Source organism: Mobula hypostoma, chromosome 3 (genome assembly GCF_963921235.1).
Source record: "Mobula hypostoma chromosome 3, sMobHyp1.1, whole genome shotgun sequence".
NCBI lineage: Eukaryota > Metazoa > Chordata > Chondrichthyes > Myliobatiformes > Myliobatidae > Mobula > Mobula hypostoma.
The window spans coordinates 9,123,667-9,137,217 of record NC_086099.1 but is presented as its reverse complement, the minus strand read 5'-3'; the positions used below and the strand labels follow the sequence as shown (position 1 = coordinate 9,137,217).

The 13,551-nt window shown below is 44.2% G+C and overlaps 1 protein-coding gene across 3 annotated transcripts in view; it reads right to left on the bottom strand.

Moving 5' to 3' along the window:
- Positions 1-13,551, bottom strand: part of dcc (DCC netrin 1 receptor) — a 1,425,388-nt gene that overhangs the window by 375,886 nt on the left and 1,035,951 nt on the right. For all 3 annotated transcript variants that reach the window (XM_063042623.1, XM_063042621.1, XM_063042622.1), the window contains exon 8: positions 7,988-8,144. In XM_063042623.1, coding sequence (XP_062898693.1) covers positions 7,988-8,144 — 157 coding nt within the window. The remainder of the gene's footprint in view (positions 1-7,987; positions 8,145-13,551) is intronic.

Genomic DNA, 13,551 nt, shown 5'->3' with positions numbered 1-13,551 from the left:
TCATTTTGCAGAAATGTGATGTACCGTCACTGTTACAACTGATTACATTTTTCTTTCCTAATCCCATACTTACAGCAGTTAGTAGGAGTGATAATATGTTTGGTGGCAAAGTTCCAGCAAATAATTATATTTACCGCCTTGTAAAAGCTTCTAAGTAGCGCAAGGTTTTTCCAAAATATGTTACAATGCATAATTAGCCAGCTTCAGGGAAACAACGAATTACCCAAGATTTCTATTCTGAATCAGGGGATTAATAATAAACAATGAAATTTTGTTTATTTATATTGCTTAACTGGAAAATTGCCGGTTACTAGCAATAAATCATACTAAGAGCTCAACAGCATCTCTTTGGATCTTTTGCATATGTATAAACAATATTATAGCACGGTTCAAGGTAAATAATGGCTGCATTTTTAAATTAAATATCAAGGGTGCAATGCTGCGGCTTTATAAGGCATTGGTCAGATCACACTTGGAGTACTGTAAGCAGCTTTGGACCTGTTACCCAACAAAGGATGTGCTGGCATTGAAGAGAGCCCAGAGGAGGTTCACGAGGACGATCCCAGGAATGAAAGGTTCAGAGTATGAGAAGTATTGATTGTTCTGGCCTGTACTCACAGGAGTTTAGAAGGATGACCGGAGATCTCATTGAAAACCGGCCAAAATTGAAAGGCCTAGATCAATAGGCATGGTGAGGATATTTCCTATAGCGAGAGAATCTCAGACCAGAGGGCACAGCCTCAGAATACAAGATCTTCCCCTAAAACAGAGATAAGGATAAATTTCTTTAGCCAGAGGGTGTTGAATTTGTGGAATTCATTGCCGCAGATGGCTGTGGAGACCAAGTCATTTACGCGACAGTGAGAGAGGTGAAGGATAAATGCGTGGCTGAGGGATTGGAGCAGGGGGCAGGGATTCAAGTTTTTGGATCATTGGGACCTCTTTTGGCATAGGTGTGACCTGTAAAAAAAGGACGGGTTACACTTGAATCCTAGGGGGACCAATATCCTGGCGGGGAGATTTGCGAGGGCTACTAAGGTGACTTTAAACTAGAATGGTTGTGGGGGTGGCAGACTAGGAGAGAGGAGGTTAGTTCACAACAGAGGGATGGGAACAAGTGCAGAGAGACAGAGGGGTGTAAAATGAGGGTAGAAGCAAAAAGTAGTAAGGTGAAAAGTAAAAGTGGCAGGCTGGCAAATCCAGAGCAAAAATCAAAAAGGGCCACTTTTCAACATAATTGTATAAGGGCTAGGAGTGTTGTAAAAGCAAGCCTGAAGGCTTTGTGTGTCAATGCAAGGAGCATTCGTAACAAGGTGGATGAATTAAAAGTGCAGATTGTTATTAATGAATATGATATAGTTGGGATCACAGAGACATGGCTCCAGGGTGACCAAGGATGGGAGCACAACATTCAGGGATATTCAATATTCAGGAGGGATAGACATGAAAGAAAAGGAGGTGGGGTAGCATTGGTGGTTAGAGAGGAAATTAACGCAATAGAAAGGAAGGACATTAGCTGGGAGGATGTGGAATTGATATAGGTAGAACTGCATAACACTAAGGGGCAGAAAATTGGGTACAGTTTTGGTCCACTAATCTAAGGAAAGACATTCTTGCCATAGAGGGAGTACAAAGAAGGTTCACCAGATTGATTCCTGGGATGGCAGGACTTTCATATGATGAAAAACTGGATTGACTAGGCTTATACTCCCTGGAATTCAGAAGATTGAGGGGGGATCTTATTGAAATGTATCAAATCCTAAAGGGATTGGACAGGCTAGATGCAGGAAGATTGTTCCCGATGTTGGGGAAGTCCAGAATGAGGGGTCACCGTTTGAGGATAAAGGGGAAGCCTTTTAGGACCGAGATTAGGAAAAACTTCTTCACACAGAGAGTGGTGATTCTGTGGAATTCTCCGCCACAGGAAACAGTTGAGGCCAGTTCATTGGCTATATTTAAGAGGGAGTTAGATATGGCCCTTGTGGCTAAAGGGATCAAGGGGTATGGAGGGAAGGCTGGTACAGGGTTCTGAGTTGGATGATCGGCCATGATCATACTGAATGGTGGTGCAAGCTTGAAGGGCCGAATGGCCTACTCCTGCACCTATTTTCTATGTTTCTATGTTTCTATATTTAAAGCGGAGGTTGACAGGTTCTTGATTCATAGGCACGTCAAAGGTTACGGGGAGCAGGCAAGAGAATTGGGTTGAGAGGGATAATAAATCAGCCATAATGGAATGGTGGAGCAGACGCAATGGGCCGAATGGCCTAATTCTACTCCAATGGTTTATGGTCTTGTGGTCTTACAGTTAGCAATAGCACATTGTGGAATGCTTTTGTGTAAAGGCTGCCAGAAAATTTCATGCAATCTCTTTAACTCAGTTAAATAAGATCATAAGAAATCGGAGCAGGAGTAGGCAATCTGGCCCACTGAGCCTGCTCTGTCATCCAATTAGATCATGGTTGATCAGTCCATGGACTCATCTCCACCTACCTGTCTTTTCCCCACAATCCATAATTCTCCTATTATGCGAAAATCCATCCAAACTTCTTAAATATATTTACTGAGGTAGCCCCCACAGCTTCATTGGGCAGAGAATTCCACAGATAAATAAAATGAGGGTTTAATGGAAAAAGTGGGAAGATGCAAATTAAAGTCAAAGAGTCACAGAAACAGGACCTTCATACACAATGTCTATGCTAGCATATGCTAGCTATGTCTATACTCAGCCAATTTATCACCTTATTACACTGGCTTTCTGATAAGTAGTTGTAGCAAATTTGGAAAAAAAAAACATACTGTATAGTGTATGTCAATGCCTTAAGATAATCATAGCCAGAGGTGGTAGTGAGGATGAGCTTCCACTACCTATTAAATTTTTGCAATGCCATGCATCTCAAATAGCTTCTGACTACTGTCCAACTCCTAGCCTTCACATGTGGCTAAGCCTGGCAGAACCAACAGGAGAAGGGACAAAGGTGGGTTACAGTCATTTCGGGCACAGGGGCTCATCAGCTGTAGTTGGCAGCTCAACTAGGAGAAGGAAGTCTGTGATCTCAAACCTCCACCACCTTCCGGCTACACCCACTCATGGGGAAGGCTTCGGGAATAAACACCGAGGGAAAAATCTAGAGCTGAAGTTCCTCAGGCAATCCTACGTTGAATTCAACGATGACTGTCAATTCCTGCAATGCTGCTGGTGCCAAAATGTATCGGCCTCTGCCGTTCCTTTGGATTCATCAGCTGCACGGGGAGGGGGAGCCTGCTGCAAGGGCAACAGCTTGATCTTCGTATGGTACCACCCTGATTTGCATACTAGCTTGTGTATTACGTAGACAGCTGGGACACAACATTCATGGCCGACCCCAACCAATGAAGGGCCAAACTCAGACTGAAGGTGTTGAGTCACCTGAAGGCCACATATCAGATGGACAGGACAGCTCAAATACCTGGGGATCCTGCGGGTGCATGGAAGCCACGATGAGGACACAAGGCATATCCTCCGTCGGCCCTTTTTCCTTGGAGCGACAGAGGATGAGAGGTGACCTGATAGAGGTGTATAAGGTGATGAGAGGCATTAATCATGTGGATAGTCAAAGGCTTTTTCCTAGGGCTGGAAGGCAAGCACAAGAGGGCACAGTTTTGAGATGCTTGGGAGTAGGTACAGAGGAGATGTCAGGGGTAAGTTTTTTACGCAGAGAGTGGTGAGTGTGTGGAATGGGCTGCCGGCAACAGTGGTGGAGGTGGATAGGATAGGGTCTTTTAAGAGACTCCTGAACAGGTACATGGAGCTCAGAAAAATAGAGGGCTATGGATAACCCTAGGTAATTTCTAAGGTAAGGACATATTCATCACAGCTTTGTGGGCCGAAGGGCCTGTATTGTGCTGTAGGGTTTCAATGTTTCTAAGGCTGCAATATCCAAGTACCTCCAAAGAGTGAGATAGGTCCTAAAAAGCCAGTTAAATGGGAAGAACAAGATCAGAACCATCAACACATTCACCCTACCACTCATCAGATATACTGCCTCAATAGCGTGCTGGCCAAGGAATGAACTGGAAGCTGCTGACATTGATACTCAGAAACTACTAACAATACATGGAGACTCCATCCAAAGTCCAACGTCGAGTGACTGTACACCTGCCAGAATAGAGGAGATGGGGGTTTGGAAGTGTCAAGGCCACAATCCTTGGAAGAAATGTGGAACATCCATGAGTATGTCAGGAAGATAGCCCCCAAGGATGACCTGCTAGGAGAATACCTCAGGCAGCAGGCAGGGGGCATGGAAATGTAAGGGGGTGAAGCAGAGCCAGAGGACCAGAGGCCATGGCCGGACAAACCACTGCACGGGATGTCCCATCGCCAGATAGCAGAGGTAGCTGACATTGTGAAGTCCTACCAAAGGCTGGAAATGGCAGGGCTGAGGGGCTGCTCATGGCTGCACAAGACCAGGCGCTGAGCACAAGAGCAATGGAAGTAGGGGTCTATCACACCAGACAAGACCCAAGATGCAGACTGCGCGAGGAATCTGCTGAATCCATCCAGCACGGTGCAGGATACAGGGAGGGACAGCACACACTGAACGGCAGAACCAAGCTGCAGGAGCTGTGCACAGGAACATCTGTGCTGAGTATGGATTGGACACTCCCAAGTCCAAATGGGAAACGCCCGAGAAGGCAGTGGAGAATGACAGAGGTGAGATACTGTGGAACTTCCAAATACTGACCGATCAGCAGGTACTGGCCAACCAACCAGGCACAGTAATACTGGACAAGGAACAGAAGAAGGCAATTGTAATAAATGTGGCAATCCTAAACAACAGTAACATCAGGAAGAAAGAACATGAGAGGCTGGAGAAACATCAGGGCTTGAAGGAGCAGATAGAAAGGATGTGGGAGGTTAAAGCCCGAGTGATCCCGGTGGTGATAGGAGCACTTGGAGCTGTGACACCTGGACTGGGAGAGTGGCTCCAACAAATCCTGGGAACAACATCTGGGATCTCAGTCCAGAGAGCGCACTACTAGGAACAGCAAGGAATTCGTGTTGAACCCTCAAGCTGCCAGGCCTCTGGCAGAGCACCTGAGATTGAGGGAAAAATACACACACACACACCACCCTTAAGGGGTGAGAAAAATAAACAAACAGACACACACACACACACACACACACACAGTATTTGTCAACATGGAGTGCAGAGTGAGTCACAGGAGGAGTGTGGGACAGGTGGCAGAGAAGAAGTGTCAATGGCAGGGGTGGTGTGGCTACAGACACACCCAAAACCCAATCCTGAGACATCAAGCAAGGTTATTTGATCTGTAACAATTAGTTTATTGATCATTACAGAATGTCCCTCTGGTGCTTCCCACTTCCTCCCCTCTCCCTTCCTGTTTTCCCAACCATGATTCCCCTCTCCCTGCCCCCTTCCCACTCTCAGTCCACTATATGGACCCATATCATAACTCACATATGTCATGAGATCTGTTTATTTTTGTGTCAGCATTACAGTGTAATACCTAAAATTACTACAGGACTGTGCAACGTTCTTAGGCAGCCTAAGACTTTGGCATAATACTGTATAAATACGTAAGATGGCTTATATACATAGATTGTATGTCCATAAAGTGACGTTAGGCACAGGAGTGTCTGTACATAAAGTGACTGACAGGAAATAGTCATAGTCATAGTCATACTTTATTGATCCCGGGGGAAATTGGTTTTTATTACAGTTGCACCATAAATAGTTAAATAGTAATATGTAAATTATGCCAGTAAATTATGAAATAAGTCCAGGACCAGCCTATTGGCTCAGGGTGTCTGACCCTCCAAGGGAGGAGTTGTAAAGTTTGATGGCCACAGGCAGGAATGACTTCCTATGACGCTCTGTGCTGCATCTCGGTGGAATGAGTCTCTGGCTGAATGTACTCCTGTGCCCGACCAATACATTATGTAGTGGATGGGAGACATTGACCAAGATGGCATGCAACTTGGACAGCATCCTCTTTTCAGACACCACCATCAGAGAGTCCAGTTCCATCCCCACAACATCACTGGCCTTACGAATGAGTTTGTTGATTCTGTTGGTGTCTGCTACCCTCAGCCTGCTGCCCCAGCACACAACAGCAAACATGATAGCACTGGCCACCACAGACTCGTAGAACATCCTCAGCATCATCCGGCAGATGTTAAAGGACCTCAGTCTCCTCAGGAAATAGAGACAGCTAAATGATAAAGCAGTGGTGTTCGGGGGTGTGAAGGAGTGGGTTCGTGGGTGGAGGTGTTGATCAGCCTTAAATAATAAAAAATAGTGAGGTAGAATCCATGGGTTGGTTCATTGTCCATTGATGTGAGGATGGAGAGGAAGAAGAAGCCATTACTAACACATTGAGTGTGGATCTTCAGACTCCTGCACTCCCTTCCTGACAGTAGTGAAATAATCACAATAACAAGGAACAAATGAAAAGGAATGAAGTGAGCTGGGGAGAAAAGCACAGGTTAAAAGAGGCAAACGTACAGAAACAAAGATGTGGCGCAAAATTGTAGGCAGTAAATTAACATTAATGCATTGATTAATGACACAAATTAATTGTCTTGACCAGAGAGGAATATTAGAAGTGCACCAGAGACACCAGCCACAGAAAAAAAATATGATTGAAATACAAAACTGAAGATGGATTGGTTGAGAACTTAGAGCTACACAGATGAAATATTAAGGAAGAAGAAAACACAGTAATGCTTAGAAAATTATTCTCACTGCCTCGGTAAAGTAGTCAGCGTAATCAACAACCCCAGCTACCTTAGACATTTCCTCTTCAGCCCTCTCCCGTAGGGATGGATCCTGCTGCTGTCTGTAAGGAGTTTGGACATTCTCCCTGTGACTGCGTCGGTTTCCTCTGGATGACCCAGTTTTCTCCCACGGTCCAAAGACACACCGGTTGGTAGTTTAATTAACACACATAAAAGTTGCTGGTGAACGCAGCAGGCCAGGCAGCATCTCTAGGAAGAGGTGCAGTCGACGTTTCAGTCCAAGACCCTTTGTCAGGACTAATTCCTAAGGGATTCTACAGATATGTTAAGAGCCAAAGGATTGCAAGGGACAAAGTGGGTCCTCTGGAAGATCAGATTGGTAATCCATGTTTGGAGTCAAAAGAGATGGGGAAGATCTCTTACTAACTCTTCCTTCAGTGAGTCCTGACAAAGGGTCTCAGCCTGAAACGTCGACTGCACCTCTTCCTAGAGATGCTGCCTGGCCTGCTGCGTTCACCAGCAACTTTGATATGTGTTGTTTGAATTTCCAGCATCTGCAGAATTCCTGTTGTTTGATAGTTTAATTGGTCATTGTAAATTGCCCCGTGATTAGGCTAGGGTAGGGGTTCCTAATCTTTTTTTATGTTATTTACCAGTACCATTAAGAAAGGGGTCCATGGGCACCGGGTTGGGAACCCCTGGACTAGGGATAAATTGGGGTTGCTGAGTGACACAGCTCGAAAGGGCAGAAGGGCCTTTTCCCAGAGAGACAGAGAAACAGAGAGTGGAGAGATAGAGATAGAGAGATATAGACAGGCAGAGTGAGAGGGATAGAGATAAAGACAGAGATTATAGAGAGACAAAAAGACTGAAAGCACATACCACCGGGTTCACGGGCAGCTTCTACCCCACTGTTATAAGACTATTGAATGGTTCTTTAGTATGATAAAATGGGCTTGTGACCTTTCACCCTACTCTGTTGTGATCTTGCGCCATGTTGTCTGCTTGTACTGTAGTTTCTCTGTGGCTGTTACACATTGTTATTGTTTTCCTCCTTCTACCTCGATGCATTATTGAAATGATTTGATCTGAACGAGCAGTAATCAAGTCAAGTTGTTCACTGTATCTCAGTACATATAACAATAATAAACCAATTCCAATCCCAGTTCCAATGGGACATTCTAAGTAAGCATATCCAATTTGATTTAATGGCAGTGTCTGTGTACATTTTCACTTGGCACGTACCTGTTAACACCTTCCCTGGCAAAGTAAACGGTGTAGGCCTGGATACTTCCATGCGTCTCGACAGGTGGACGCCAGCTGAGTCGGACAAAGCGGCTGGAGACCAGGACAGGCACCACGTCACGAGGGGCAGAGGGAAGGACACTGAAGCTCGGTAAGGCTGAGGATTGAGGAGGAGAGGAACTGGTCAGTATGGGAGGTAGGCACAAAATTCTCAGTGTGGGGACTGACAGGACAGCCAGGGTTTGGGAATGAGCCATGTCAGCATTGGGTTGGAAAGTGCACATTAAATAACAAAATGTGAACCAACAGGAAAGGAAAAACAAGAGAAAATTGGAAAAAAGAACTGATAATTTCAGAAAACATAAGAATTTAGCACTTAATATCTACAAAAAACAATTAATCGTCACACAGTAATAACGGAAGAGAATACATACAGAATGATTATAAACCATCTACCTGAGACCATAAGATGTAAGAGCAGAATTAGGCTATTCGGCCCATTGAGTCTGCTCCACCATTTCTTTAAGGCTGATCCATTTCCCTCTCATCCTCATTCTGTGATTCTGTGTCCTCTCCCCGTATCCTTTCATGCCCTGACTAATCAAGAACTTATCAACCCTCGCCTTAAATGCACCCAATGACATGGCCTCCGCAGCTGCCTGTGGCAATGAATTCCACAGAGTCTTCACCCCCTGGCTAAGTAAATTCTTCTTCATCTCTGTTGTAAATGGATGTCCCTCTTGAGGCTGTGCCCTTTGGTCCCACCTTGTTATGATCCTGCAACTTATCAGTTACCTGTTTTAGAAGAAAGCAGTATCCAACACCCATATCCACCATTGCCCTCAGCATTCTTATTTTCCTGACTGGGTTGCATCACGGTCTGGTATGGAAACACCAATGCCCAAGAACGGAAAAGTGGATACAGCCCAATCAGTCACAGGAAAAGCACTCTCCCCCATTGAGCTGATCTACAAGGACCCCCAACACCCAGGCCATGCACTCTCCTCAACACTACCATCAGGAAGGAGGTACAGGAGCCTCAGGTTCCACACCACCAGGTTCAGGAACAGTTATTTTCCCCTCAACCATCAGGGTTCTGAACCAGTGTAGTTAACTTCACTCACCTCGACACTGAAATGATTCTACCTATGGGCTCACTTCCAAGGCTTTGACAATTCATATTCTCTGTCTTTACTTTTTTTATTATTTGTACAACATGTCTTCTTTTGCACATCTGCTGCTTGTCACTCTTTGTTATTTATTATTTTCATAAATTATATTGCATTTCTTTATTTTCCTATAAATGCCTGCAAGAAAATGAATCTCAGTGTAGTATATGGTAACATATACTGTATATACTTCGATAATAAATTTACTTTGACTATAATTGTTATTGTTTTACCTTATTTTACCTCAGTGCACTGTATAATTATTTGATCTGTATGAACAGTATGCAAGACAAACTTTTCACTGTATCTTGGTACCTATGACAATAATAAATCGAACCCGCATTCACCACTTCTGCTGGCAACTCATTCCACACTGTCACCACTCTCTGAGCAAAGAAGTGCTCCATCAGGTCCCCCTTAAACATTTCACCTTTCGCAATTCAAAATCAGATTCAGAATCAGGTGTAGCACCTGCTTAGCCCCCCAATCAGGGTCATGATGTAAAGCCATGGGAGAAGGTGATGGGTGGTTCTATGAGCAGCTGGTGCATATCACAAGTCCTAGTTATGCGACCACTGACGCCAGGAGCATTAAAGTACTCTGCAGAGTAATGACAATGGCACGGGTCACGTATCTTGTAAAGACACTGCCCAGAAGAAGGCAATGGCAAACCACTTATGCAGAAAAATTTGCCAAGAAAAATCAATCATGGAAAGTCCATGATCGCCCGTATCATATGACACGGCACACGATGATGATGATGATTAATGTGTGTGGATGGGAGGGAGGAATGGGGGTTGCTTTTGGTCTTGGTGTTTGCTATTTGTTATGTTCTATGTTGTTCTGCATTGCGGGCATGGTATTTTGGCACCAGAATGTGTGGCGACACGTGTAGGCTGCTTGAGTGTGTTGGGTGTTAACACAAATGTCGCAATCCACTATGTTTCCATGTGCACGTGATAAATAACCTTGAATATTGAATCTTGAAAATGAATTAAATAAAAAAGAGATTAAAATCTCTTAATACAACTATGAAAAAGGGGTAGAAGACTCGTGAGCCAAGCAGCTGAAATCTAACTTTCCGCCATTTCAGATGACCAAAGATTGAATATAGAACAGAACAGAACAGCACAGGTACAGGCCATTCGGCCCACAATGTTGTGCCGAACCAGCTAAAAAACAAACCAGGAACACCCAAACACTAATCCCTCCTACCTACACAATGTCCATCCCTCCATCTTCCTTACATCCATGTGCCTATCCAAACATCTCTTAAAAGCCTTTAATGTATCTGCCTCTACCACCATACCAGGCACCGGATCCCAGGCCTCCATGACTCTCTGACTAAAAAGCTACCTCCTCTCACCCTCAATGCATGCCCTCTGGTATTAGACACTTCAACCCTGGGAAACAGATATTCTCTGTCCACTCAATCTATGCCTCTCATAATCTTGTAAACCTCTAAAACAGATCTCCCCTCAGCCTCTGACGCTCCACAGAAAACAACCCAAGTTTATCCAATCTCTTGCCCTCCAAACCAGGCATCCTGGTAAACCTTAGACTTTTTAAGCTAAAATTGAAACTAATCGTGATTGATAACTCCTGCTCAAACACTAATGCTGATGTTCAGGTTCCTTGACTATTATCTAAATGGGGAGAAAATTCAAAAATCTGAGGTGCAAAGGGACTTGGGAGTCCTCGTGCAGGATTCCCTAAAGGTTAACTTGCAGGTTGAGTCGGTGTTCAGGAAGGCACATGCAATGTTAGCATTCATTTTGAGAGGAATAGAATAGAAAAGAAAGGAGGAAATGCTAAGGCTTTTTTAGTCAAACCACACATAGAGTATTGTGAGCAGATTTGGCCCTTTATTTAAGAAATAGGAGTTGGCAGTAAGTTTAAAATGGTTTTGATGGATCAGGTGGGCCAAAAGGCCTGTTTCTGAGCTGTACTTTTCTATCTCAAAGACTCTTAAAGATCTGCTGGCATTGGAGATGGTCCAGAGGAGGTTCATGAGAATGGTCCCAGGAATGAAAGGGTTAATGTATGAGGAGCATTTGATGGCTTTGGGCCTGTACTCGCTGCAGTTTAGAAGAATTGAAACCTATCAAATATTGAAAGGCCTGGATAGAGTGGATGTGGAGAGGATGTTTCTTATAGCTGGGAAGTCTAGGACCAGAGGGCACAGCCTCCAAATAAAGGAACATCCACTTAGAACTGAGATGAGGAGGAATATCTTTAGCCAGGGAGTGGTGAATCTGTGGAATTCTTAGTCACAGATGGCTGAGGACACCAAGGCATTGAATATATTTAAAGCGGAGGTTAATAGGTTCTTGGTTAATCAAGGTGTCAAAGATACAGGGAGAAGACAGGAGAATAGGGTTGAGAGGAATAATATATCAGCCATGATGGAATGGCAGAGCAGATTGGATAGGCTGAATGGCCTAATTCTGCTCCTATGTCATGGTCTTGAGGACCATCTTCCTCAGCAAGAGTTTCATTTTGCTCTCGTGACACTCCCAACTCACCAACTGTGGAGGTCAGTGTGATGACTGGCAGCATTCTCTACCATTTGATTTGGATTTATTTATTTATTTAACACATGGACATGAGAACATGCAGTAAAATGTATTATTTGTGTTCACAACCGACATACCCAAGGATGTGTCTCCCCATATTCTGACGCCAACATAGCATTTCCACAATGTTCAGCAGAACAACACAAGCAGCAACAATAATAACAAAACAAGACCTTTTGCATCACAACCTGGTACTCCAGCTGCAGTGCTGTCGACAAAAAAGCCTTGCAGAGGGTGGTTAGGGGAGCAGAGAAGGTTATTGGGGTCTCCCTACCTTCTGTCCAAGACCTCTTTCAGATTCGATGCCTCCAGAAGACACGGTACATCATTAAAGACCCCTCACACCCTCTCCATGAACTGTTTGTTCTTCTGCCATCAGGCAAACATTACAGGAGCATCAAAACTAAAACCACAAGGCTACTAAACAACTTCCTCCCACAGGCAGTCAGACTGCTAAATAACTGCTCTACCTGACTCTGCTTTGGACACTTTTAACTTGCACTGGACACTTATAACTTGATTTTATCTGACATGTGGCTGTTGTGTTTTACTATTTATTGTTATGTTTATTATTTAGTGTTGCATTTGTTATGTTATGATTGCACTGCTCCTGGGAAATGCTGTCTCATTCTGCCCTGAAGAGCTGATGTACGGTTAGAATGACAATAAAGTTTTTTGAAGTTTTGACGTTTTTTGAAGACAACAGCAGAGCTAGCCCCTTACCCACTCACACACACAGACAGAACAGGCCGCCTCTAGGCTTTAGGTGCCTGGCCCTAGACTCACACTCTCGCAGAGATCGGGCTTCCAACCTCCACCCCTGGCTTTCATAAACATAAGAGATTCTGCACTTGCTGAAAATCCAGAGAAACACACACAAAATTCTGGAGGAACTCAACAGGTCAGTTATTCTGGAGGGGAATAAACAGTCATTCCTTCAGGCCAAGGCCCTTCAGCTGGCTTTCATTCTTGCCCTTCATGCATTTTGCTCTGTTACACACTAAAGCCTAAAATATTCTTCTAGAACCCTATCAATTTTATCGCCTCTTCATCTTTGTTTGTTTGGAGACTCTCTGTTGGTCGGTCAATGATGAATGTTGCATCCCAGCTGATCACATGATACGCAAGCCAGGGGAGATCCTCCCATTCTTCTAAAACTCGATTGAATACTGGCCCAGAGCCATAAACCACTCCTTATATGTTAACCTGTTCATTTCTCTAATCATCCTCATGAATCTCCTCTGGACCTTCTCCAATGCCAGTACATCCTTTCCTAGATAAAGGGCCCAAAACCGTTCATGATACTCCAAGTGCAGGCTGACAAATGCCAACATTGTCAAAGAGTGGTCAAGATATGCTGTTGGTAGAAGGAAGGAAACTTGTTCATCTGTGTTCTTCACTGGCACAATCTATGCAAAAATCTCTGGAAGTTGGAAGAATGCATTCACCTCCATCTATGTGGGCTGCCTCTCTTAAATTCTTTTGCTTTTTCCATGCTTTTATTTGTGAGAGTTCCCTTTTATTTGTTTAATTTTATTTAGAGATACAGAGTGGAACAGGCCATTCTGGCCCACCAAGCCGCCCCGTCTAGCAGCCCGCCAATAATAACCCAATCCTAATCACAGGATAATTTATAATGACAAATTAACCTTCTAATCCATACATGTTTGGACTGTGGAAAGAAACTGGAGCACCCAGAGAAAGCCGACGTATGCACGGGAAGAGCATACAAACTTCTTAGAGATGATGTTGGAAGTTGTACTCTAAACTCCGATGTCCCAAGCTGCAATAGCATTGCACTAACTGCTATGCTACAGTG